General features: G+C 49.4%; 1 protein-coding gene across 1 annotated transcript in view; it reads left to right on the plus strand.

The window, feature by feature from the left end:
• The window catches only part of CLSTN2 (calsyntenin 2), a 42,093-nt gene extending 24,305 nt beyond the window's left edge, over positions 1 to 17,788 (plus strand). Inside the window, exons 5-10 of the mRNA XM_005870121.1 lie at positions 52 to 269; positions 3,789 to 3,959; positions 4,401 to 4,546; positions 4,672 to 4,795; positions 7,782 to 7,966; positions 9,976 to 17,788. Coding sequence (XP_005870183.1) covers positions 52 to 269; positions 3,789 to 3,959; positions 4,401 to 4,546; positions 4,672 to 4,795; positions 7,782 to 7,966; positions 9,976 to 10,167 — 1,036 coding nt within the window. The 3' untranslated portion in view covers positions 10,168 to 17,788. The remainder of the gene's footprint in view (positions 1 to 51; positions 270 to 3,788; positions 3,960 to 4,400; positions 4,547 to 4,671; positions 4,796 to 7,781; positions 7,967 to 9,975) is intronic.
• Positions 17,789 to 27,430: the final 9,642 nt, after the last annotated feature.

Genomic DNA, 27,430 nt, shown 5'->3' on the forward strand with positions numbered 1-27,430 from the left:
GCATCCCTGCCCATGGATGCATGATGGGTGGTTCCATCATGTGCTTCCCAGGTGCTTTGGAGAGGACGTGTGCATCAGCATCCCCGACATGGACGCCTACGTGATGGTGCTGCAGGCCATGGAGCCCCAGATCACCCTCCACGGCACGGACCGCCTCTGGAGACCCGCCGCCCAATTCCAAAGTGCCCGAGGCGTGACCCTCTTCCCCGACATCAAGATCGTGAGCACCTTCGCCAAAGCCGAGGCCCCGGGTGACTTGAAGCCCACAGGTACCTGTGCATCCTGGGTTGTGGGCAGTGGGCCTTAAGCTCTCACAGGACAACAGTATGGTACCCCATAGCAAGGTAGTTACAATAGCAAAACAAGCAACCCCACCCGGCAACAACACAGATAAATACAGGAGGGGAATGAATGGCTCAGCGAGTCATCTACCCCCACATACGTGCTGTGTTTTTGGAGGAAAGGCATTTATGCTAAATGGTAAGTGACATAAAACAAGATGCAAATTACAGAGTATCTATGCATAGACTGATCTCAGCCACATAAAGGAAAACGTAACACAGGAAAGTGCCCAAAGGGAAACACGCCTTAAACTAACTGACATGCTCGGAGAAGCCTGGGGGCCGGGGGTTCTGCTCCCCTTCAATTGTCGGCAACTGCAGAATGTTCTGTAGTGAGTGCGATTATTTTGATGATCAGAGGAAAAGTGAAAGAAGCACAGAGAAAAACACATAACTGCCTCCTAATATATACAAGCAAAAGACTTGTTTGCAATATTACTCTGAGCTGAGCTCTCAGGAAACTTCCCAGTTGCTCCTTCCAACGGTTTCATTATTGGAAGGGCTGTTCGGTGAAAGTAGGTAATTGGCATTATCTGCCAGGGAGAAACACTTAGTTGCAAAACAGCTACAGGATACGCTGCTGGCTTGAGGGAGGTGGAGGGAGGCAGGGAAAAGAAAGAGAAGGGGGAGAAAAAAAGGGGGGAGAGAGGGAGATCTGGGGTTCAGATCTACAGGAAACACCCCTTGGAAAATTGTCCTTTGCTGCCCCCTCCCTCTCCAAAGGCAGCTGCTAATGATGTTTGGGTGCTAGTGGGCCCAAGTCCCCAGGGGCTGCTTCTGCAGTAATCCTAATTACCTGTGGCCTTAAGCCACCCTGGCCCCTAGTCAATGGGGCGGTGGGGGCGGGTGGGGGTTCACAAAGCAGCCTTCTTAGCTTACAAAACAGATGGAGTTTTACCGCCTGTCAGGCAGGGCAGTTCCCTAGTTACACTCCAAGGTGCATTAAGTCAGTGACCTTCCCCCTTCATCTTATTTGTGCCTAAAATCAGACAGAAAAGGGCCTCTGACGTCAGTGGTCTCAGGCCATAACTGAGAGCGGCTGGATTTGCTAGGCCTGATAGCAACACATGAGCAAGGCAGGGGAATGCAATTGTCTGGGTCCCCATCTTACCTTCTGTTTATGAGAGATGCATGCAGAGCACAGGGCCAAGTGCCCGAGACCTATATTCGTACTTTTAAAAATTTACTCCTATTGTTAGAATAGTCATTATCATGATGCCTTAAACAAGCAGGCTAATGGCATTTGCCACTAGGCCTGAAAGACCCACTCTAGCATCTACTGCCCCCATTGACCCACTCTTTGTCCTGTTTCCTCCCCCTTGCACGGCCCCCCTCTCTCACACACACATTTCCGTGTCAGTTCATATGTTTGCTCTTTCTCTGCCCTCTGCCTGGAAGGTTCCTCTCGCGCCATCCTCGTTATGGCTGGCAAACATCTCGGCCTCCCACACCCGCTCCAGAAGGCCTCCTCCACCACCACCCCGACCCCAGCCTGGGCCAGGTCTCCTGCTCTGTACCCCACCCACCAGTGCTGCACTCTAGCACGGCGGTCGCCAGCCACTGTTCTGAAAGGTTGGCGACGCTGGTTTAAGGAAACCTCTAGCACACAACTTTTGCCATGTGTTTACTAAACGCCCCCAGGAGCTCCACGAGGGCTCGGCCATGGCTGATTCAACTCTGAGTCCCTGAGCCCACAAAGTCTCTTCAGCACAGTGGGAATCAAGGAAAGTGCAGATGGAACATACTACCCACATGCAAGCACAAGGGAACAGTGAGAAAATGGCCCCCTACCCAGGGTGAGCCATCAGCCAGCCACATGGGGAGGTGGAGCAAGGATGCCCTGGCCTAACCCAACCTGATGGGAAGCTGGCAGAAAAAGCCCGGAAACCAGGAGAAGACCATTTGAAATAGAGATACACATGCACCATTGCTAATGATAGACCTTGTCTTAAATGTATATTTTGTTTGTTTTTAATATATTTTTATTTATTTCAAAGAGGAAGGGAGAGGGAGAGAGAGAGATAGAAACATCAATGATGAGAGAGAATCATCGATTGGCTGCCTCCGGCACTCCCCACATTGGGGATCGAGCCCACAACCCAGATATGTGCCCTGACCGGGAATCGAACCATAACCTCCTGGTTCATAGGTCAATGCTCAACCTCTGAGCCACACTGGCCTGGCTTAAGTGTATATTAATGTGCTTTTAGATTTTGCTGATGATACGTGAAGCCATTGAGATTGGCAAGCATTTAAAAATTAAGCATCTGAAAGTGCTTATAATAACAGCTATCTAGGGAGAGGGAAAGATACTTTTGATATCACAAAAAAAATACTTATTTAACATAATTCTCTCATCTTTAGTGAATCCTTTTTAATTTCTATTTTTATAAATGTTTTATAATGCACAAAGTATATTAGTCTTCATAAATAAATAAGTACACTTATTTCAATTATCTCAGTTCACACATTTCCACGAACAAGCTGCAAGATCAAAAACATTTGGAGACTACTGGCCCAGAGGTGAAGAGTTTACCAACTGTGGAGCCAGAAAGTCATGGTTTCTGTCCAGCTCCTCCCCTACTATCTGTGTGATCCTATGTAATGCACTCGACCCCTCAGACCTTCCATTTCCCATCAGTAACATGGAATAACAACAGCACCCCCTCCAATGTCTGTTAGGATTTCATTTGCATAGTCTCTGGTATGTAGCAATCACTCCATACATTCCAATCACTTTCATTTCAAGGTGAGGTTTTAAGTTAGTACTGCCAGCCTGCCCAGCATTCAAATGCTCAGACATACCCTTGGGAAATTTAGGGCCCAAAATAATCAATCAGGGCCAATTTACCTAAGCATTTAACTACAGTAACAGTTTCGCTCCATTCGAGCCATGTGTAGCAATGCTGCTCCATGCCCGGGCCTGGGCTGGGGACTGAGGGCTCGTCATAAAAAGTGCTTCTGCCCCTGAGGACCTCAGAGTCTACTGGGGGCAACAGATACACACCACGACCGCCTGGAGAAAGCTGCATGAGCGAGTGGGGAGGGGTGCTTCACTCTGGCCTCAAATGAGAGCTGTTGCTTATTGAGCACCTACTATGTGCCAGACACTGTTTCAACCCTCTCAAGATCCTTGCCCTCTTTACAGGTGAGGGAATTGAGGGGCAGGTATTTCTCCAACACTGCACAGCTTCTCAGTCGCAGCACTGGTATTCAAATTCACATCTTGACTACTGTATTCCTGTCTACACACAAACTCATGCTGCCCAACCTCAGGAGCTGCTGGACTTCCATCCCGGCAGTGGAGGTGGTACCTAGGGCTACACAGCCTCTTCTGACCCAGCCCTCACCTGGGGTGCAGTCACAGAGGAAGGAGACGATGCCTAATCTTCCTCCGTTGTCTGAGTGGTCCTCACGCCTGTTTCCCTGGTGTTGGTCTCCCCGCAGCCCCCAAATCAGCAGTCTTAGAAGAAATGCTTCACAACTTAGATTTCTGTGACATTTTGGTGCTGGGAGGGGACTTGGACCCAAGACAGGAGTGCTTGGAGCTTAACCACAGTGAGCTCCACCAGCGCCACCTCGACGCCACCAACTCCACTGCAGGCTACTCCATCTACGGTAAGCATGCTCACCCCTTCTCCTGGTGGTCTCCTCCTACAGTGGCCTGGTCCGGGGAGGCACTCCATCCCCATGATGGTGTCAGATGGGGGCCCTTGACCGCAGAGCATGGGCTTCTGGCCCTTCCTTTGTGAGCTACTCCAGCATCTTGAGAACCTGGACCACATCCCCACTATTGGGAGACTCTCCTGTAGAAACAGATATTATAGCAACATTTGGCAAGTTGCGGCCACACATTGTGGTCAGAGCCCACTGTCTGTGGAAATCCTGTGGGTCCGTTTCATTAGCTCCTTAGAACTTTTGCTTCAATACGTTGTCTGCCCCTAAACATCTCAAGCTCTCGGCCTGGCCAAATTCAGGAGACGGACCAGCCCCAGCAGCTGCAGCCTGTCTCCCCGTCTCCTCCTCTGCCTGTTGGAGACAGGTGTGGTCTCTTGGCAGGTGTGGGCTCCATGAGCCGCTATGAGCAGGTGCTACGTCACATCCGCTACCGCAACTGGCGTCCAGCTTCGCTCGAGTCCCGGCGGTTCAGGATCAAATGCTCAGAACTCAACGGGCGCTACACCAGCAACGAGTTCAACTTGGAGGTGAGTGCACCCTGCGGTGGTAAGGGAAGCCCAGGCTCATCCGTTCTTTCCCTCATGTATTCGGGAGGACTGCGGCCACTGGCCCACCTGCCACTGGTCAACAGCCCCTCTCCCTCCTCGCCCAGGTCAGCCTCCTCCATGAGGTCAGAGTCTCAGACAATGCGCACGTCAACCACCTCATCGTGCAGCCTCCCTTCCTCCAGTCCGTCCACCACCCCGAGGCCCAGACTAGCGTCCAGCGCAGTTCAGGTACGTCACCTGGCAGGAGAGACCTCAGGACAACAGGTAACTCAAGACCATCCACTAAAAAGACATTTAGGGTGCAGCAGGCCTGGGTGCCCAGACCTGAGGGAGGGACCCGATAATGGGGAAGCTGTGGACCCTGGCTCTGAGGCACTCACACAGCCTCCAAAGGGAACTGGTCAGGTAAACAAGTTACAGACAATATGTAATAACAGAGGTTAGTACAAAGGGCTGGGGTAAAATTTTGCAAATCCTTTTAATTTTATATTTTTTAATCTTTATTATTGAGAGTATTACAGATGTCCCCCTTTTTCTCATTGTCCCCCCTCCACCCGGTTTCTGCCCTACCCGAGGCCTTCACCACCACCTGTCTGTGTCCATAGGTAGGATCCCGCCCCAACCTCCCTCCCCTTCCCTCTGAGATTTGTCAGTCTGTTCCAGGCCTCTGATTCTATTTTATTCGCCAGTTTATTTTGTTCATTAAATTACTTGTTCGTTTATTTTTAGATTCATTGTTAATAGCCATGTATTTGTTGCCATTTTATTCATTTTTTTAAATCTCTTCTTCTTCCTCTTCTTAAAGAATACCCTTCAACATGTCATGTAATACTGGTTTGGTGGTGATGAACTCCTTTAGCTTTTTGTTTATGAAGCTCTTTATCTGACCCTCAATTCTAAATGAGAGCTTCGCTGGGTAATCTTGGTAGTAGGTCCTTGCTGTTCATTACGTTGAATATTTCTTGCCACTCCCTTCTGCCCTTGTGTAGAGGTGTCCTGTAGGGCTCAGTCTCCCCAGTCACCTAAGCTGGGCACTCTAGGTACACCCCTGTGTGAGCTGTGTGCACAATCTTGTAGTTGAGCCTTGATTGCTGTTGGCACCACTGGGAGGAGTTGACCTCCAGGCTAATTGGCTGTGAGGACCAGCTGCGACTATAGTAGGAGAGCTGCTGTGCAGGAAACACCCCTATGGAGCAGGACTTGCTTCAGTGGGGCTTTGGTGCTCACTGAGTCTGCCTCTTGAGTGTGTTGCTTATGGATGTGTAGAGTTGTAATCTGCTATAGTCTGAAGCTGTCCACTGGGTACACTGATTCTAGGACCTCCAGGGTGGTGCAAAGTCAGCCACTGCCTGGGGCCCCCCAGCAAAAGCTACAGAGGGATTTTCAGACAACTGCTATTTGCTATTTGTATTGGGCTTGGAGGTGCCCAGGCGAGGCCCAGCTGTGAAGGAAGGCAGGCTGGTGCTAGTGCCGGGTCTTGATTGATAGGTTTGGGGCACACTGTCACCAGCTGCAGCTTGAGAGATTTTAGCAAAGTCTGAAGCCTGAGCCAGGACAGGCCATTCTTATGGAAAAGCTGCTGCAAACAGCTTGGGTGTGGCTGCAAATTGGGTGGAGTGGGGTTCCTGGGAATTCCCAGTGTGGGCCAAGCTGATTGAGACTCCGATATGGCTGACAGCCAGCTCTGGCACCAGAGAGGTCCCAGCACAGGAACAAAGACCCCTGTGAGCACCCCTTGTCAGGGAGAAAGCCGCCCCGAGTTCCTGCCCCAATGCCAGACTATCCAGTTCCTCCTCGTATGTATCTGGGTCCCCCAGAGCCCAGTGCTAGAGCTCAGAGGGCATGAGTCCAAGTACATTCCTGCATCGGCCTTTAAAAGGAACAGCTGGGTCTTCAGCAGCCTCTGTGTCACTGAGCCCCAATCCCTGCTGGTTTGTACAGCCCGTAGTTTTGAGGACTTCTCTTCCCAGCTCTGAGACCCTGGGCTGGTTGGCTGGTGTGGTGCTGGGACCCCTTGCTCCTCACGGGCGGCCTCCACAGAGTTGATCTTCCTCCCGGCACACATGGGTGTGGGACCAGCCCGTTCCTCGCCTCCGCCCCTCCTACCAGTCTCAACGTGCTCTCTTCTTTACTTCTCTAGTTGTAGTATTTCCATTCAGCCAGCTTTCAGATGGTTCTGAATGGTTGGTCTGTATTTTAGTTATAATTTTTTAAATTTCTTTATTGATTAAGTTATTACATATGTGTCCTTATCCCATTACCCCCCACCCCCTGTTGTCTGTGTCCATTGGCTAGGCCTCTATACTTGCATATAAGTCCTTGGTTGATCTCTCCCCCTTATCCCCACCCTCCCCTACCTTCCCTCTGAGGTTTGATGGTCTGATCCAGTGGTTCTCAACCTGGGCTGCACGTTAGAATCACCTGGGAATCTTTTTAAAATCCTGATTTCTGGGCCTCATCCTCCGGAAATTCTGTTTCTTTGTTATGGGGTGAGGCCACAACATTAGTAACAAAGAAACAGAATTTCCGGAGGATGAGGCCCAGAAATCAGGATTTTAAAAAGATTCCCAGGTGATTCTAATGTGCAGCCAAGGTTGAGAACCACGGTCTCATCAATGCTTCTGTCTCTGTTAGTTGTAATTTTTGATGTGGTGTAGGAGGTGGCGAGAACAGGCATTTACCTACGCCAACATCTTGGCTCTGCAAGTCCTTTTAGGTCCAACTCAAAGCCACATCCTGTATGAGGCTTTCCTTGAACCCCTTACATATGCTCACATACATACACGTGTGCACCACACTGCAAAGTCCCCTACCTGTACTCTGTCCCAGCACTTGCCATATTGTATTACTCATGTGTTGTTCCTGCTAAACTCCATAGTGCCTGGCTCTCAGTGAGCGCTGTCCTATACTTTGAGGGGGAAAGCAAGAGATAGAAACGAACTTGCATTTATTGAGTGCCTACTATGTGCCTATGTGGAAGTGCACATAGATCATTTCATTTGCTCCTCACAACTACCCCTGGGATAGGAATTATTAAGCCCATCATTTGGATGACGAATGGGAAGCCCAGATAGAGAAAGGTGCTGACCCAGAGTTCTACAGCTGGAAAGGGGGAGGGCAGATTTTAGCCTCTGCATGGGTGTTTCACTCAGGCTCCATGGTGACCTAGAGCGAGCGAGTCCTCCATGTCACGCGGATTCCTTCCTCATTCCAGTGGTCCCGAGCATTGCCACGGTGGTCGTCATCATCTCCGTGTGCATGCTAGTGTTCGTGGTGGCCATGGGCGTGCACCGGGTCCGGGTCGCCCACCAGCACTTCACCCAGGAGACCGAGGCTGCCAAGGAGGTCGAGATGGACTGGGACGACTCTGCGCTCACTATCACAGTCAACCCCATGGAGGTAATCCTCACACCAGCGCGGGAGCTTCACTAGGATGCTTCCCCTCCACCCTCTATCTTTCTGGTGCCAGAAGCCCTGCCCCGTCTTACCCAACCCCCTCAACCTGAACGGACCATCCTTTCCCATCAACTGCACTCACTGGTTAAAAACGTGTGAATTGCTCTCACCCTGCAAGCAGAACCAGACATTTCTGAAGGCGAGCAGCCATGTGGTGTCTATCGGTTGCCACCCCCGTTAGATTTAGCTGGGAGCTAACACTTAGGGACTCAGTATTGAATTTTTGATTAATTAACAGTGCAAATTAAATGGCTTTGCTCCATGCTGCCTGCAGAGCTCATTTAAAGGCTCAGAATAGGTTAAAACAGAAATACAACATTAATAGCTGCCATTTATTGAGCCCCCCATTATGCCAGACACTGCACAGCGTGCTCTCTATGCACATCTCATTCAATCTTCCAGCCACCTGTGAAGTCAGAGTCATCACCCTCATCTGCCAAGGCGCAAACCGACTCAGAGAGGGAAGTGCTCACACCCCCATAGCTGGCAATGGCGGTGCCATTTTCAGACTCCAGGTTGCCGGATTCTAACGTTCAGATCTTGCCAGTTAGCCAGCAGACCCCAGAACCCATCCATGAATGTCCAAAGCCCCTGCTCTGGGCATATGAGTATCAAGGGAAGCCATGGCATCTTGCCCGTTAGTCTGCCCGTGGGTACTGAGTGGAGATAGAGCCAAGAGGAACAAAGCAGGAAGCCACTGAGACATGAAAAGGTTATCCAAGCCTCATCCTCAGTGTCCCCCTCAACTGGCCTTATGCTCTGATTTTAAAGCCTCCCAGTCGATGTGGCTCAGCGCGTGCAGGGGATCATGCTGAGCCACCACTGTGGAGACGCCAGCATCTCCACCTCAGAAGAGCTGAGCCCTAGGTGTGGGAAATAGCCACCAATTGTGGATCAGTCTCAGTACCAAACCAGCATGTGCCTTCCCAAGGCTAACCTGGTGATGCCAGCAGTCAGTGAAGCCTGAGTAACGAGAGCGGAGGGGGCTGGAGGTTCAAGGAAGACTTCTTGGAGGAGGCTAGCTTAAGGGAGGCCTTGAAGAATGGGTAGGATTTGGGGGAGGCAATGGTGGAAGTGAAGACACTCCAGAGATGGGATGTGGCCAAGGAGGGGCACATGTCTTTTACGGCCGGTTCATCAAAGCATAAATCCAGAAAGACTTGGCTAGAATCACAAAAACTGGGGGCAGCAGAGATGGGACTAGGGCAGTGATGGCGAACCTTTTGAGCTCGACGTGTCAGCATTTTGAAAAACCCTAACTTAACTCTGGTGCCGTGTCACATATAGAAATTTTTTGATATTTGCAACCATAGTAAAACAAAGATTTATATTTTTGATATTTATTTTATATATTTAAATGCCATTTAACAAAGAAAAATCAACCAAAAAAATGAGTTCGCGTGTCACCTCTGACACGCATGTCATAGGTTCGCCATCACTGGACTAGGGACTCAGAGGGTGAGGGGCAAACATGAAAAATGAGGACCGTGAACTTTGTCCCTCCCAGAGGAACACTTTTGAAGGGCAATACACCTGAGTCTTGGCTCAGATGACCTCCTGCTCCTGGAGACATTACATTCCTACCTGAGAAAGAAGGACAAGCTGAACCGCCATCCTCTCACTGAGAAGCAGACACTGAGGACTTGGCCAGCTCATGTCAACAGGCCCCAGTAATGCCAGAAAACAGACGTGGGCCTGACAGCCTCACAAAGTGACGTGTGGAACTGGCTTAAATGTCCAGAGTCTAAAACACATGCCTCACCTTGACTTCATGGCCTGGAATTAGCTGCTCTTTCTTGTCTGTGTCCTCGGCCCTCTGCTCTACCTTTCACCAGAGGACCTCCCTTCCAGGCCCACGGGTCAGCATTAAGTGGAAGGGATGCCAAGGGGCCCTTACATGTGGCCTCTCCGCAGCCCCTGACCAGCATTTCCCTTCTCTTCCCAACTCCCAGAAACACGAAGCACCAGGACACAGGGAAGATGAGACGGAGGAGGAAGTGGAAGAAGACATCAGCTCCAGCAGCAGCGACTCAGATGCCAGCGACGAGGAGGAGGTGGAGGGAGGGGTGGGCAGGGGCAGACAAGGGCAGAGCGGAGCCAGGCAAGCCCAGCTGGAGTGGGATGACTCCACCCTCCCCTATTAGCGCCCCTCCTTCTGTGCCCGCCCGCTGTCCCTTTTGTAAGCCACAGCTAATGTATGTGAGTCTATCACTGTCACCTCCGATTTCAATGACACTCTGGGCAGGCCTTCCCCAGCCTCCTGGAACCCACCTTTCATGCGTGGGCACTCCCGTGCCCCAGCCCTGGGCTGGTTCCAGGAAGCCCAGCCTCATCCTCCGTGGGGACTTCGGGGTGGACTGTCCTGCCACACCCACTGCTCCTGCCCCTGACTCCCGGGTCCTGTCAGCCCGTCTGCAGAGTTCTGCCTTTGCTCTTCTCTGCAGTCACCTCCCTGGGCTCCATGTCCCCAAGACCCTGGGGTTCCAACTCACTGTGTGCACCAAACTCAGTTGTCTCTCCACACAGACCAGCGGGTTCTCCTTACCTGACTCTTCCTTCAGGCAGGGTGGTTGGACTTCACACACCTGAGATCTTGGTCCTCAGCACTTTAAAGGGAAGTCCTTGCTGAGGCGGGAACTAAATTCACAGGGAGAGGCTCCACACTCATGCACACACACACGCTCCCCATTTTGCAGAGCCTTTCCCTTTGACCTTTCTGAGACCATATAAGCGTATGTGCAAAGTCCAAAACCTGGGCCATCGCAGGCCTGGTCCCAGACAGTGCTCTCTGAGTCTGCCTGCCTAGGCAGCTGCTGAGACCCACATGACTTCCCTGCTGGGGGCTCCCACCCCATGAAACCACGGGATCCAGGAAGCATTCCACACAGGCCGACATCTGTGAAAAGCCTGCAGCCAGGGATCAGAAGGAAGGGCTGACGGGGCACCACCATTGGGCTTCATGGTGGACACAGATCTGGGAGACAGGGCAGCCCCAGGTGGACAAGGCTCTCGCCACCCAGTCTTAGGATCCTCATCCCCTATGTCACACTGGTTTGCCTCTTAGGAAAACACATTCCTCTTGGATGTATTAGAACAAGTGTGAACTGCATCAAGTCTAAAGCAAAAGTTTGAAAATTTTACTGCTAGGAATTAGAAACATTTACTATAACAGCTGCTTCATTTTCTTTCCATTAAAAAAAAAAGGAGCAGCACTTTGGGTGGAGGGCAAATATAACTGAAAACCTAATTTATTTCTTTTTTTTAATAAGGAAATCTCTTCCATCTCCCTCCTAACATGGACACCTTGTGGGGAAAACTGTTGCTATAGTAACTGGTCTGGGATCTTTTGTGGCCAAGAGAATAGCAGGCAAGAATTAGGGCCATTAGAGGACGTCCGCGAGGCTCGGACGTCTCAGGCTTTGTCCTCGAATATGTGATCTGTCCCTGTCCTCCCAGTCTCCTCCAGCCCACTCCATATTGGCGTGGTACAGGCGCAGGTCCCTTGTCACAGTGGCATTCAGATTCAAAAGTTCAGAATCTGTTCATTCTAACATCCCCCCCCCCAATTGAAACAGAGCTCCTGAAGCTTATGTCAATGTCCTCTCATCTGACCTTCACCCAAGTGAGGACCCACCGTAAGCCTTTGCAACCCCTGATTCCAGAAAACATCCTTTATGCAGCCCTTTCCATCGCCTAAAGTGCTTTTTGCATCTGTTCCTTCCTCTGAGCCTCACAATAATTCTGTGGCCTCTGCTGTCAGGCACATTTCCATTTTGAGTAAACAGAGGTTCGGAGATTCCAGCATCTTGCTTAGAGTCATTCAGAGAGATAGACTAGACTGGACTCCCCACTTTCCACTTCGGGTCCAGTGCCCACCACCCTGATTCTACGTCTGCTCATCTTTACCCAGCTACCTGGCATTGCTGAGGACCTACTATGTGCTGAGCACTCGCCCAGCAGCAGTGGGAAGGAATGGAGCTGAATAAGAGAAGCCCCTGGGCCTCAGAGGACTTGATGGTGGCAGAGTAAAACTAAAGGGCATGGAAATATACAAGAGGCAGAGGCAGAGGGAGGGAGAGAAGTCACAGGAACAAGAGGGACACGTCCACAAACTCAACCAGCGCTCTTATTTTTCCCTTAGGGAAAAACGCTGGCAGGAGTTTGGGGTTTTATATTCATTGACTGCAAAGAGACACCTCTGTGAATTCTCCCAACCAAATAGCATTTTCTCCCCTGCTGTGCCCACACATCTTCAGGGAGAAAACCTGTAGGACTGCGTAGTCCTCACATTACCTCCGTCTCCGGGTGGCTGTGTCACTCGTTCATGGCCGAGTGAGCGGTCTGGGACATGTCAAATCCTTGGGGGAGGGAGCAAGGGAACATGGCACTTGGCTAGGGAGCAGAGTCATGAACTAGACTTACATGCAGAGAAACAACAGGTCATCCAAGTCCTTTCCGTCAGCACCTGCTGAGAAAAGTCACACTCTGCGCCAGTTCAGAGAGGAGGCACTAGAAATGGTGCTGCTGGGTCAAAGGCCATTTGTCATGTCCCCAGCACCCTACTCATCACCGTGGTGAGAACAGGAAGGGGCGGTTATGGAAAAGCAACAGAAGTGTCAGGGATTATCCAGGTGAGTGGCGAGTAATGCCACTTGCCCCCCACCAGATACTCTATCCACAAGTGGAAAAGGTCATGGTCAACCCAGCATTTTCCAGTCTCTATATGCTGGCACCCTGGAACCAAACTCCCAGATGACCTGGACACGCTGTGACCTCTCATCCAATGTCAACAGTGGCAGATTCAGCTTTGAACCCAGGAGGAACTGCTGACTGGTTTGGCCAGCCCATTGCTTGTCTTTCCAATTCCACCATCAGGTTCTGCTCTCTGAAGCTGGAAAATAGAGAGGCTAATGATACCTCTCCAATGGTTCAGGTGACAGAGAGGAAGAGGAGGAGGGGTAAGAGGTTGAGAGAAAAAAGGCCAGCACAGAATGTATTGCCCTAGTGGAGTAAAGCAAGCAAGGAGCTGGCCACCTGTCTTAAAGAATGCTAAAAGTACATACTATATTCTAGTAGGTGTAATCAAAGGCTATAAATCTGACCAGAGCCCAAATTCATCTACATAACAAACATGTGACTTCAGTGAGACCTTTTTCCCCATCACTTTCCTGAATGTACTCAACCCCGTCCAGCAGGCATAGGCCACATATCTGCAACTAGCAAGGCTGTACCTGAGCACCGGGACCCTCCAGGGATCGGGCTCCTGGTGGGGAGCAGTGTTCTTTCTCCTCTCCTGTACGTAACACATATGGCAGCGCTCCGCAAGCTTTATCTGTAAAGAGCCAGAAAGGGAATATTTAGGGGTTTGCAAGCCATGTGGTCTCTGTTGCAAGTATTCCTTCAGTCCTTGTAGCATGAAACCAGCCACAGACTTTGCTTAAACAAATGACTATGAACACATTCCAAAAATAACTTTTATGAACACTGAAAATTCAGGCAAATTTAATTCATATTATTTTCACATGTCACGACATTTTATTGTTCTTTTGATTATTATTTTCAACCATTTAAAATTGGAAAAACTTTCCTGAGCCCACGGGCCATATAAAAACGATAAGGTGGCCAGCTTTGGCCCTTGGGGCGTAGTGTGCACACGCCCACCCTGCGTGTGTGGAAATGGCTATCTTAGACCATCCCTTAAACTACTCAGTGGTCTTTGCCTCTAAAAGGAACCACAAACAACACCACGGTGTCTACTTATGCTGTCTTAAAAGTCTGTCCTAAAGAAAATGAAAGCAAAAAACATGTTACTTGTTGAATTGACTCAAATGCAGGTGAGCATTTGAGCTGAAGGCCCTGGGTCCAGGCACTGACTTACCACTGAGCACTAACCCCACTGAGCTGAGGGCTAACTCCCAGGCTCACGGCCTTCTCTGCAAGACGCAGCCCATCCTGACTTCTAAGCGGGAGTGTTCGTTATCTCAGGCTGATTTCCATTTCAGCCCAGCTCATGCCATCGCTCTAAAAGTGATTCTAAAGACTTGTGACTGTTTGAATCAATAGGGATGTAATCAGTAGAGAGCCCGACCCAGCACACTTCAAAATAACAGTCTTCTTGGCTCTCTGGTTCAATATTAGCAAGAGGAAGAAAAGAAGGGCTTCTTAACCATCCCTCATTTAAATGAGCCACATCACTTTTTTAAAAAAGTGAGGGAATGGGTCTAATTCTTTGAAAGGATTGACCAGTGCAAAGTAGATGCTTTTCAAGTAAGATCATCCTCAGGCCTCTGGGAGACCCTCAAAGCCTCCTGCAGGGTACTCTGGTGGGCTTCCCGGCGGCACGCGATCTCTATCTGCCTCACATGTTGATCGAGGCTGACAAGCCAAAGCCCTGGGCACAATTTACTTTTCATGGAACTACTTTCCCTTGCCCAGCTTTAGGCAAAGGAAATTAGCAACGAAAGTGTGAGGTCGGCTCCAGCACCTTCAGCTCCAGGTCTTTGTTTGCTTTCCTTCATAAATGTATTCTGTGCCTGCTTTAAGGGTCTTGCTCTAACTTTCCTTTTGGCACCAGCTGCAAAGGACAGTTGGCTTTGCCAGGGCTGTGGATTTGAAGCCACTCTTGACTTTCCCGGGGAGATAAAAAGAGACAGAAGAACTTACCTCCACCAGCACCGCAGAAAGCTCTCCCGCATTGCCTGTGAGCCATCAGTGAACAGATGGGATTCTGTGTTTGCAGCTATGCTCCATGTAATTCAGCAAATCCTCGCTGGGCACCCGGGGTGTGCCAGGCCCTGTGCCAGACAGAGGAAGAGAGGAAGAGTTAGGCATGGCTCTGCCCATAAGGAGCTCCTGGTCTTGCAAGCTGTTGGGACGTTTCCTTTGCAGTGTTAGGGGCTGTCTAGGGGGAGTCGGGACTGTTGGGGATAGAAGTTGGGGGTTGGACCAGGTGGGGTAACTTGCTTTGGCCATTTTCCAAAGCCAGGTGGTCAGTGTAATGCTGGGAGCCCTGATGCACATCGCTGGGCCAGCTGAGGCGCTCCCCAGGGAAGCAGGTCATGCTGCCCCCTGTGTTTCAGACTCATTCACGGGGTTGAAATAACCTGGCTGAGAGTCAGTGACACTAGGCGGAAATTAGGAAGAGTGACCAGGTCCAGGCTGGCAAGACCCAAGGCCACGAAGCCACCTGACACGAGGGAGCACCTCTGAGGCCCCACATGGTAGCTGAGGAGGAAAAGAGGACCCGACTCCCGAGGACCTTTTGGGGGTTCACACTGGACCCTGTGGAGCAGAGGCTCTGAAAGTGCCTGCCTGGACGGCAGCAGCAGCTCCACCTAAGACCTACTGAGTCAGAAATTCCAGGGTGGGGCCCAGCCATCCGAGTTTTAATGAGCTCCCGGGTTCTGATGCCCACTAAGGTTTGAGGACCACTGACACAGAGGATGAGGAGAGTGACTTAAGCTGGCTTTGGGAAGAGAGGACCGTTAGCAAGATAAAACGCTCAACCACTAGTGCGGTGAGGAGAGGGGCCTGCCAGGCTCCAGGGCACGCTTCCGGAGGCGGGGGTTTCACAGAACCCTGGTCCTAGTCCCAGTTCCACGCCTCCCCTCGGGCAGGACCCGCTTCCTGCTGGTCTGGTCCCTTTCCTCCTGGCAAGGCTGTCGTGAGGCCACCCATCCCTAAGGAGCTGCTACCCAGCTCCCTCCTCAAGGGCTGCACTTTAGGGGAACAATGAAGCTGCAGCAATGACCCTGCGTTGCCAGAACTGCTCTCTGTGCTGCTGGAGCCTGTGGTCACCTAAGGACACTGCAGGTTGCTGCAGTGCTGCTCCGTGTGTGACGGGACTGAGCACGCAGCAGCATCACCCAGGCACTAAATCGGGAGGAAATAAATGGCTTCTCTTGGAAGGGCAGTCACTCTTCCTACTGAAAGTAGAAAACCAAAACCAAAAACAAGCTTGCAGCCTTCCCTACAGACAATCAGTCTTGGCCCTTGAATTTCTAAGACCACACTCCACCAATGCCCCTTTTCCCACTGATCAGATACCCAAGGTCGACCAATTATTGATTTAGTTTTTTGATTTATGCTTTAAACTAGGAAGCTCCACAAGCCTTTGGGAGAACTAGTTGGTGCTCAATCAGTCATTTACAACCGACTGTGGTATAGAATCTGTCCTCGTATGAGGATTTCTGAGACTGGGAGTCAGAGGACTGGGGCGCTGGGCCTTGGAGTGGAAGAACTGGGCAACAGCGGGGCTGAGAAAGAGCCCAGGCACATGGCCTTGGATAGCTTCCCCTGCTATGTCTACTTCCTAAGAAGCCCAATTCCCTCCAGAGACACATTCCTGGTCCTCTCAGCAGTCGCCTTGCTGAGTCCTCCCGCATGCCCTTAAGGACACCTCCATTTTCCAGCCCAGCTTGGAAAACAGCTTCTGATTAAATAAAACCACAGAGATCATACTAACACATCTCTATGAGATTAGAATATGCGACAAGAACTAGGGCTTGCCAGTTGCTGGTAAGAGAGCTTGGGAAAACCTAGAGGGGCAGGTAGAGTGCTGCTTCATGCCACTTAGATCCAGAAGAGCTTTTTCCTCATAGCCTGGCCTCTGTGAATTCTCCAAAGAAACATTATTTTCCCCAAGATCTTAAGGCAATTTTATGTGTTTCCCTGAGGTTAGTCATTTGTTGCAGAAAGCCTGCTGTGGGACTAAAGGACGAGGGATGGATGTCAGGCAGTGATGGAGAGCCCTTTGCTAGAGCTGGGAGCAGGATGGGCCCTGTTCTGGTCGGCCTCCTGGACCCGTGTAGTCAGGTAAAACAGGGAGATGTATGGACCGAGGGTGAGGAGCTCAGACCCAGCCAGGACACCAGATGGAGTGAGTGGGTAGTGAGAGGACATTTACTGGGAAGGCTGGGCACAGGTGAGACGTGCATGGTGAGTCACTGACAGACCATATCAGCCACTTACATGTCAGAAATGTGCAAAGAACCATGCCCCATCACCAGCTAGTCCCCTCCCAAGGAGCAGAGAGGAGCTGGTACCTCTGCACCCCCAAGGTGACATCTCCAGAGGCAGGGACCTACTCCACTAGAATTTTCAGTTGAATGAAATGGAACCACAACTGTGTCAGGAACCTAAGGGGTGTCTGACGAGACCCATGGAACTCATGGTGGTATGAGGCAAATGTGACTCCCCAACTCCTGCCTCCTCTGCTACACAGGCCCCTTCCTCAAGGCAAGACTGACTCCTCTATCACAGCACCCTGGTGTCTAGCATGGCACCTGACCCATAGCATGTGCTCAATACACGCTGAAGTACATGGAATGCCAGGGATCCCCTGACCTCAGTGAACGGACAGGGTTTGAAAAATTAAGATGCTCCAATGCAGAAAGATACCTTCATCTTTTCTCTTAATGCGTAAGTCAAGGTCCTTTATGAAATCAGATGGAGGAGGAGTAGAAGGGCAGTGGGTGGAAGATAATCCTGCAAACAAATGGGAAAGGTACAGGAGTTGGGGTGTTGGGAGAGTGACCCTCCCAACTATGACCAGTGAACAAAGCCCCTGAGCAAGGAGCAAGGGTTGATGGGCCTTGATGAGCCCACTTGCTGTGCCCTGTCAGCCATGGGCAGCATCCGACTGAGAGAAAGCCTCCATCTGTTAGTGACCCCAGCCCTGTGCTGCTCTCCAATCCCTTCCATCAGATTCTCTGCAGAGGAGATTCATCAAGGTGAAGCTCAATTCCCAGTAGACTAATGAAAAGAGGACAACAGACGTGCCAAGAGCCAAAATGCAGACGGTGTATATTAATCACAGGCAACAGAAACATGTCAGCCTTAATGTCTGCTTGCTTTTATCTTGAAATGAAAATGCATCTCTGCTGCCCAGACCCTTTTTTCTGATCATTTCAGAGCAGAAATGGGAAATGCGCGCGTGCGCACACACACACACACACACACACAAATGTTGAGGATTCCTTTCTCCAACAGAAAGAGCTATCATATATGAGCCCTGCGCACGCGCGCACGCGCGCGCGCACACACACACACACACACACACACACACACAAATGTTGAGGATTCCTTTCTCCAACAGAAAGAGCTATCATATATGAGCCCATAGGTCGTATCTTTGTGTAAAAGCAGAGAACCAACCCCAATTCTCAGCTACAGACTCCAGTCCCTGTGTGGAGAAGGGAGGGAAGGGATGAGGAGGCATCTGCCTTTGGGAGATGAGAGGCTCTGCTTGTGTCTCTGGGTCACAGACATGAACATACTGTGCACATCACCCCTGGACACAAAAGTGCATTGATCTTGGTCAAAATGGAACCCACCCCCACCCCCAAGCTCCCTTTCTCAACTGCAAAGGAGCAGCTGATATGCGGGATTAAGAATCAGTCATGTTCATTGTCACTAGTAAACTTCAAGTGGTAGAAACAAGGTGAAAGCTTTTTGTAGGTCAGGAAATTAGACTTGCAGAAAAGCAAGAAAAGAAAGATGGAGGTGACTCAGAGTTGGAGAGGGAACGTGAGGCTGGAAAGGAGTGAGAGTAACCAGAACCCCACCTCAGCCAGGAAGCCAGAGCACCGCTCCAACTTGAAAGCTGCATCTAAGTGTCAGCAGACTTTGGGGTGTGTCTGGTGATGTGACCACAGAGCTGGTCAAATCAACTGCTTCTGAAGTCAGAGCTGTAGGAAGATGATTTCAGTTCTAAGTGAAATGGTCATGATGGATCAAGCCACCTGATTGCTTCCAAGCTGACCTTGGTGGCTTCCCAAACAGGTGTCTGGTGCCCTGAGCTGGACAGGCTTGGGAGGAGATTGAAGAAAACCAGTTGGTGAGTTTAGAAAAGAAAGTGCATGTAGAAGTTGGTTGTTTTCAAAGAAATTTGTAGATATTAGAGTTGGTATGTTATTGGCACAGACGTTATAATGTTGGTAAGGTCATATTTGGAGTGACTTGGTGGTGCTTTGTTTGGAATATTAGTTAATGTATTAAATATAAATTATTAGAGACAAGTAGGCTAAAGACAGCGAGATATATGTGTCATGTGCATATATAGTGGAGAAATAAGTAAGATATAGAATGAAGATGTCAATGGTCCCAACAAAGTTTAAATTCTTTAGAAGCACTGGTTTGGATGGGATACTTTTTCATATTGTTGTTGTCTACTTTTAGCTCTCAAAGCTCTGGGAACAGTGCCTGGCACATAGTAGGAGCTTGGTAAGCATTTGGAAATTGAAGGTCCAGCTTGTCACCACTTGGTAGATATTCAATAGTATCATCAGACCTAAGTTAAGTGAGCCACAGAGAAGCTCGGCCACATCCCCTCCCCTGATCATCATGACCTGGCTGAGGACAAGCCTCTGTGACTCACAGATTCGGCGCAGTGTCCAGCCAGCTGTTAGTGAGCAGTGACAGGACATTGCGCACAGTGGGTTCACACCACTTAGACCACATCTGCATCACACCCAACAAGCTGTTTCTACAGGGAACCGGGCTGAGGGCTTCCCTTCCATCACCTCTGCCATTCCCTGGTGAAATGCTGTTGAGTTTTGCCAACTTCAGGCACAATTCTGCAACTAAATGTAAAGGTCCTGAGCTCAGCCAGTCTAACAGGTCCCATGGTTTCCTCTCTCAGCCCTTGCCTTCTCCCCTGAGATGCCACCACCATTTAGAAGTCTTGATCGGCTGTTTATCCCCAGCTGCCAACCACAATGTGTGTGAGAAAGGTCCGAGATAAGGCGAGCCTTCTCTCTCTGAGGCTCTGAGGTGTTGATACTGCAGCGAAGAAGGACCAGCAGCCTCATTTTGCAGAATCACCTCCAAACACTGTTACCATCTGGGCAATTACTGCCAGTCTGGCCAGAGTGGCTCCGCAGTGGCTGGGGGTGGGCCAGTGTGTACCTGGCATACGTCACATTTCTGAGCACTTCCACTTCCTCAGAGAGTGAATCTTTTTAGTCCAGAAAATGCGTTCATTTGCCAACTATGCTATTGCGCGCGCATGTGTGTGTGTGTGTGTGTGTGTGTGAGAGAGAGTGTGTGTGATGCAATGCCAACTCTGGAACATCTTGTTAGAAGGAATGTCCACATTTACGGAATGTTGACTCTAACTTCAGGAGAGCACTTGCCACCTTGTCCCATGAAAGAGGTTGCCCAGTGCCAGCAGACCACAGAAAATGCCCTCTCCCTGCCCACACCCTCAGCACCCGCCCCTGCCTAGTGAGCTGCCCTGTCCAACTCAGGCTGATGCAGAGTGAGGGCCGCTAAGAGTGTATGTACATAAAGATATAGGAAGAAATAACCACCATCACGGGAACCTGCTGGGCTTCTTCCCATGACTGTGATCTTACCCTTGTTGGAATCTCAAACTTTAAATTTCTAACAATTAAGATTCTTGCTGTTTCCAAGTAATTTGTTAAATGCTATTCAACACAGACAGATATTTATTTTCAGCCTTGGCTTGTAAATGCCTACAAACTGATTCATGTTGGTGGTCATTCCGACACTTTCTGTGAATTGGTGAATAAATATGATTTTAGAGTTTCACAGTAAAGATGACCTCTGAGAGTTTTTATTCTTCAGCATATTTGATGAGGTGAGATGATGAGAACTGCTTTGGCCAGTCAACATTCTCTAGGACTCTGGGTTGGGGGGGTGACATGGAAAGTTGGCCCCTATCAGGGCACCCGGTACACTCAGAGCTGAACTCCGAAGCAGTGTAACTGGAGACCAATACAAAGACACTCCTAATGTGTTTGTTTTGCACCTACAAAGGGCTGCAGCTCTATGTGTGCGGTCTTGATTAATCCCTGAAGTGGGTAGTTATTGTGCCTGAAGTTGGCAAAACATGAAGAAGATGAGACGCAGAGGAGCTGGGCGATGTGGAGGGCAAATGGGACCGAGTGGCTGTGTTTCTCTCCAGCCCATTCCTTCCTGCTCCTCCATACTGGCCTTCCCTTTGTCGTGCGAATCATTATTGATAATATGCACTTTATTTAGCTAACTAGGTGCCTGGAACTATGCTGTGTGTTATGTGCAGTATATTATTTTAATCCTGCAACAGTCATATTAGATTTATATCTCATTTACAAATGAGAACAAGCACAGAGAGGCTAAGAAAATAATCCTAGGCTACAGAATGCCAAAGTTCAGGGTTGCTCAGATTTTTTACCCATATAACCACTTTAGACAGCCCACTTCAGATCAGTCCAAAAGTAAACGCCTATATTCTGTGAGTCCCAGGATTATTATAACTACGGGGCTACTTGGAAACCTTTCAGAGGGAGAGCTCTGGGTGCTGACACAGTGCGGCCACATTGTAGAGACTACAAACCTCACCAGCACCTTCATTGGACACAGGCCCATAGCCTAGACTCCCAGGGTCCAAGAGCATAGCTTTCTGACTTGCTCGGAGCCCTTGCCCACTTCTCTCTTCCCTAAACTACAAAAAGTAGTCCCAGGAGCTGTGTATTAACCTTGAAATCCCTTCCTCAAGGCTACATTGTCAAACCTTCATTCCTGTTCTACCCTTCACTTATCTCACTTTACCCTTCTAATTACCACCAACATTTACAGTCATTCAGTTACTGTACAATAATGTCCTGAGTGTCTACTGTTTTCTTGGGACTAAGATAAACACCACACACACACACACACACACACACACACACACACACACACCTGTAAATACTCCTATACACACATACTAGTATATATCTGTGGTCTTCTATTTTCATGATACTTTAATAAAACCACTACTAGTTATAGCTCCACTGTGTGACAACCTCCCTGAGCTTTCATTTCTTCATTTATAAAATGGTAACAACAGTACCTTCCTTAAAGGACTCTTAGGATAATTAAATGAAATAATTTCCATAAAACATAACCCTTTAGGCATTTACTAAATAATTTACTGTCACCACAACTAAGGCCAATCCTCTTCCAACACGCCCTAGCAATGGATCAGCCCTTGCTTCATCCACTCATTCATTCATTCATTCATTCATTCAGTGGTTCTGGGGTCTAGCCTCCACAACATTCTCATGGGTGGACTCCTCCTCATCTCCTCAATAGGGACATTTTCAGAAAGAGGGGAAATAGAAAGGGCAGAGAGATGTAAAAGGATTGCTGAACATTGGTGCTGGATCTCTAATCCTTCCTTCAACACCATGAAGAAAGCATCTTTATCCCGTTTCATAAATGAATGGGTTCCAGGGAAACTAGGTTTCCTGTTGGGGTCACACAGCTGGTGAGTGGCAGAGCCCAGAACCCTTCATAGAGGTGATTTTCCAAATACTGTGCTTGTTGCTGAGCCCGATGTCGGCCCCCATTGCTCGGGAATAGCCAGCCCCAAAGAGTGAAAAAGCAGAGTGTGCAGGTGCCAGAGCCAGTGACAGCCCTGTTTTCCTTTTTAGCATGAAGGGCTGCAACCAGTTCCCAAATACACCAGACAGGAACTGAGAAGCCCTGGCTGGACAACTACAATTCCAAAAATAAAATGAGTTTAAAACAATGTAAAACAGACAGAGCCTAAAAAAACAGCAGGAGAGCGAAATCTATGGAAATATGCACCTAGAAACAGACAAATGTGCCTCCTCTCCCAGAGCAGTGACATCGGAAGGCTGTCCCCAAGGTCTCTGTTGACCTCCATGTCCTGGAATCTGTGATGATCCTGAGACTCAGAGAAACTTGAAGTTTCCATTCATTCACCTGTCTATTCTTTGCCCAAAGATGTTCCAAAGGTTCTTACTTGGTGCCTCCTGTGAGCCACACACTGTGCTAGGCACCAGCTCCTGCCCTCACTGAATGGACAGTCCAGTGGAGGAGAGAAACAATTGTCAGATAATCCCATAAATAAATGTACAGTTACTATGAGCATTGTCAAGGGGGCTCCTCTGAAACCCTGAACATCTATAACAGGATGAATTGCCGTAATTAGGAAGGCCAAAGTTTCCTTAGAGAAATGAAGAGTGAGGGGAGATGGAGAAAGGGGAGGTGTCCTGGTCAAGGTTCTTGGTTGCAATTGAGAAAGTCGCCTTTAACCAGTTGAAGACAGCAGGTATTTATGGGCAGAATCACTGGGAAGACTAGGGAATCTGAGCTGGAAACACCTCTCAGCAGTGCCTTCCCCAGCAGAAATGAACCGAGGCATGAGTACAGATGTGGGCTGTACATCTGGAAGGATCTCACCTTGCTCTCTCCTATGTTTCCTCATCTAAAACTTTCACTCCAAAATCTTCCCATGATTCTACCTCCTAAAACATCATGTCTCATGGGTTGAGCCACCAGACAAAGAGTGGAGTGGACATGGGGATATTTCCAAATAGGCTCAATTTTGGTCAATCAAGATTATGCTACTCCCCTGTTCATATTCCCCCAAGAGAGCTTCATGACCTCAAGATCAAGGGAACCCCACTGCATGGCTCATGACATGGTTAATGAGCTGTTCACAACCTACATATCACAGACACGTACCCACCACTGCTTCCTGTGTGAAAGTCTGCATTCCAGACCTCATCCACATGTCCATCAGACCTCACTGAGCATGGAGGAAGGCTGCTGGCAGTGAGTCGTGAGCCCAAGGAACAGGCTGGCAACGGGCAGCCACAGCCTTCTCTGACAAGATGTGTTTAAAAAATCGAAAAACTGCATCGTGTATTTTCCTTCCATGAATAAATGATAAAGTAACTTCACTTTATTAAAAGATGTCAACCCTGTCACCTGGTTCTAGCAGACACTGACCCAAACACAACCTGAAGCATGCTTCTTCCACCACAAGGTGCCTCTGACTCAGAGAGTGTGTGTGACAGAGGGACAGACTGCTCACTACCAGGAGAAGCTGGTAAGGGCTTTCAACCCGTGTGTGTCCAGATGCTGGGACCAGTTTTGCTGCCTAGTTTCCTCGACTCACGTAGGTAAGAAAAGAGGAACTATGGTGTGTAGACTCAAGGATAAAGGTGGGATCAACGAGCTAAATTGAAGAACAGCCACTTCTAGATAAGAAAATCAATTTAAGGTAACAGTCTCGGAACTGTGTGCTGGCTGGGGTGGGACCCCTGAATTTTCATGAGGCTGGGGAATGCGCTCACCCTGAAGGCAACCTGGGCTGCTACAGTCAGAACCTCAGGATCATTTGATCTGTGCACAGTGAAAATCTTAGCCCAAGACAGATGGGTTTGGGTTTGGATGTATTCTCCCTGACATAAGCTTCCCCAGGGAGGGTAAAGCAGGCTAGCCCGACAGAGCTCCCTCTGTGTGGGAGTGAGGTCTGAAGGGGGAGTCCCTCTGTGTGGGAGTGAGGTCTGAAGGGGGAGTCCAGGGCTGTACCCACCGGGGATGACAACACATTTGTGTGCACACACACCATACAGCACAGAGGCTTTACATTTTCTGGGATGAAAACCATGTCCCTCAAATGGGTCATCCTTTTTGAAAAAATCATGCACTTTAAAAACATCCCCAAAAGCACAGCACTTGGGGCTTCCAGGCAGGACTCTTATTTTGACTAACACACCAGAGAGAAAGAGAGAGAAAAGGAGAGAAGGAGGGGGAAGTGAGAAAAACCAGCCTTTCGACCTTCTTCAGCTCCTTTATAGATTCAATTGACTAGAAGGTGGGAATTCTAACCCCAAAATGATAAGAGACTATTATAAGCTTTTGCAGAGTTAATGTATAAAGGCTTAAGATTCAGCACAGAGAAAGCAGGGAGTTGGGTTTTTTTAAAATCAGCCACTCCAAAGAAATCCTTAGTTAAGACAAATGTTATATAATCAAAGTGATAATTTCTTCAAAAATACATCATAATAAACAGCATTGTGTGTGAGAGAGTGAAAGAGAAAAAGAAAGAGAAAGAGAATAGTTAACACTTGAAATACTTTGAGCAGGAGTCCACATTCCAGAGAGGGTTGCTTCCCTCTTAGGATATTATTTAAATCTGAGGTTTGTTTACCAGCTTAACAAAAATCAGAAGTATATTTTTTAGAACTTCGTAGAAAATGGAAAAGAATAGGAAGACAAGTCACAGCAGAGAACACTCAAGGGACTAAAAGGCATATAAAGATATTCCCAAACCCATAAGCAATTATCAAAATACAAATTTAAACCCAAATCAGACACCATAGACCAGGGGTCCTCAAACTACAGCCCGCGGGCCACATGCAAATACAAATATTGTATTTGTTCCCGTTTTGTTTTTTTACTTCAAAATAAGATATGTGCAGTGTGCATAGGAATTTGTTCATAGTTTTTTTTAAACTATTGTCCTGCCCTCCAACGGTCTGAGGGACAGTGAACTGGCCCCCTGTTTAAAAAGTTTGAGGACCCCTGCCATACACCCATCTGATTGGCAAAAAATTAAAGAGCTGGAAAAGAATCAAAAGTTGGTGGAGCCCAGGATACTACTAGACTTAGTAAATGAATTCATCAAGGTAGCAAGATACAAATCAACATCCACAAATCAATGACATTTTTTTAAAATATATATTTTATTGATTTTTCACAGAGAGGAAGGGAGAGGAATAGAGAGTTAGAAATATCGATGAGAGAGAAACAGCAATCAGCTGCCTCCTGCACACTCCCCACTGGGGATGTGCCCACAACCAAGGTACATGCCCTTGACCAGAATCGAACCCGGGATCCTTGAGTCTGCAGGCCAATGCTCTATCCACTGAGCCAAACCTGTTAGGGCTCAATGGCATTTTTATACACCAATAATGAACTCTCAGAAAAACTAAAAAAGCAATCCCACTTATCATTGCAACAACAACAAAAATAAGATACCTAAGGAGGAAAAAAGATGGCGGCTGGCAGGACGGAGGTGAGGGATAGAAAGTGAGTGAGTGAGGGGATGAAAGGAGAGTGTGTGGCTGTGTGTGGTGTGTGTGTGAGTGACGGACAGTTAAATCCGGCAGGAGCAGTAGAGGCTGGCAGACCAGGCTCTCTAGGACAGGGAGAGACTACCACCGCTGCTGACATTCCCTGTCGGGCACAGAGCCCACGCCATCTTAAAGGGGAGTTCGGCCTCTTCTAGGAACTCATCAGCACCACCACCCAGACAGGCCTTGGACACTGCCCGCTACCCAGCAGCCACTCCAGCCAAATCCTGCTGCCACACCCGCAGACTCGCAGACCCTGGGATCCCCACCTCCAAAGGTGCACCGCGCCCGCAGCAGTAAGTGCAACCTTCCCCCTCCCCAGCGATGTTGGAGAACATCGCATTCATGAGTCTCCAGCGCGCAGGTCTCCGAGGCACACCACTCTATAGACTTCTCTTAGGAGTCACTGGGAGCCCCAGCTGGGTGTGATTTTGTACAGACACAGGCGTACTGCCCCCTAGTAGAAATTCTGAATTCCCTCTGCCTGAATAACTGCCCACACACACCAAGCTGTGACTTCAGCGCCAGGGCCCCACAGAGTGCATCAGAGCTCAGTGCCACAGTTACTCACTCCCCCTCAGCCCATCTATCCACAGGGCACTTTGGGAAGCCGCAGTGAGCCTCTGCTAGGTCCGATCTAGGACTAATAGGGACGCACTCCCCTGGGCAGTAGAAATTCTGAATTCACCCATCCTGGATACCTGCCCAAAGACGTCTCAATTAAGCATGCCAGGGCCCTTCAGAGTGCTTCAGTGCGCCTGCGCTAGCAACTCACTGCAGGTGCTCCTGTGTGCCACCACTGGGAATGCGTGCCTATCCACCACAGGTGCATCAGCAAAAACTGAGTTTCCCCACCCCACAGCTGCAGAACTCCGGACACTACAGTTGCATGCTTTTCCAGCGTGTAGGTCTCTCAAGACCACCGCTCCACAGGCAGCCCGGGGCCGCGCTGTGAGCCCCACTGGACACACATTTAAACAAACAGGGGTGCACTGCTGGGCTGTAGAAACGCTGAATTCCCTCTTCTGGGATGCCTGCCCACAGACACTGCAATCCAGTGGCTTCAGTGCCAGGGCCCTTCAGAGTGTGTCAGTACACCCTGTTGGCAAACACACCACAGGTGCCCCTGGGACCTGCTGCTGGGATCCCCTGTTTCCAACCATGGAGGCAGCAGCAAAAGCTGAGTCTGCCCACCCCACAACTATAGAACTCTGGACACCAAAGTCACGCCTTTCCAGGACGCAGGCCTCCTGAGCCCCACCACCCCAACAGACGGTTCGTTGGTGCCACTGTGAGTCCCACCTGGGCACGCATGATTTCAACCAAGAGCACAAGACAGCAAAAATTGGGACACCCTCTCCACGGCTGCTGACTTCTAGACACCTCAGTTGCTATAGTCACGCTTTGCCAGAACGCAGGCTTTCTGAGCCCCACCACCCCAATAGACGGCTCCTGAGTGCCACTGTGAGTCCCTGCAGGGCACGGGTGATTTCAATCAAGGGCATAAGACAGCAAAAATTGGAACACC

Source organism: Myotis brandtii, unplaced genomic scaffold, assembly GCF_000412655.1.
Source record: "Myotis brandtii unplaced genomic scaffold, ASM41265v1 scaffold312, whole genome shotgun sequence".
Lineage (NCBI taxonomy): Eukaryota > Metazoa > Chordata > Mammalia > Chiroptera > Vespertilionidae > Myotis > Myotis brandtii.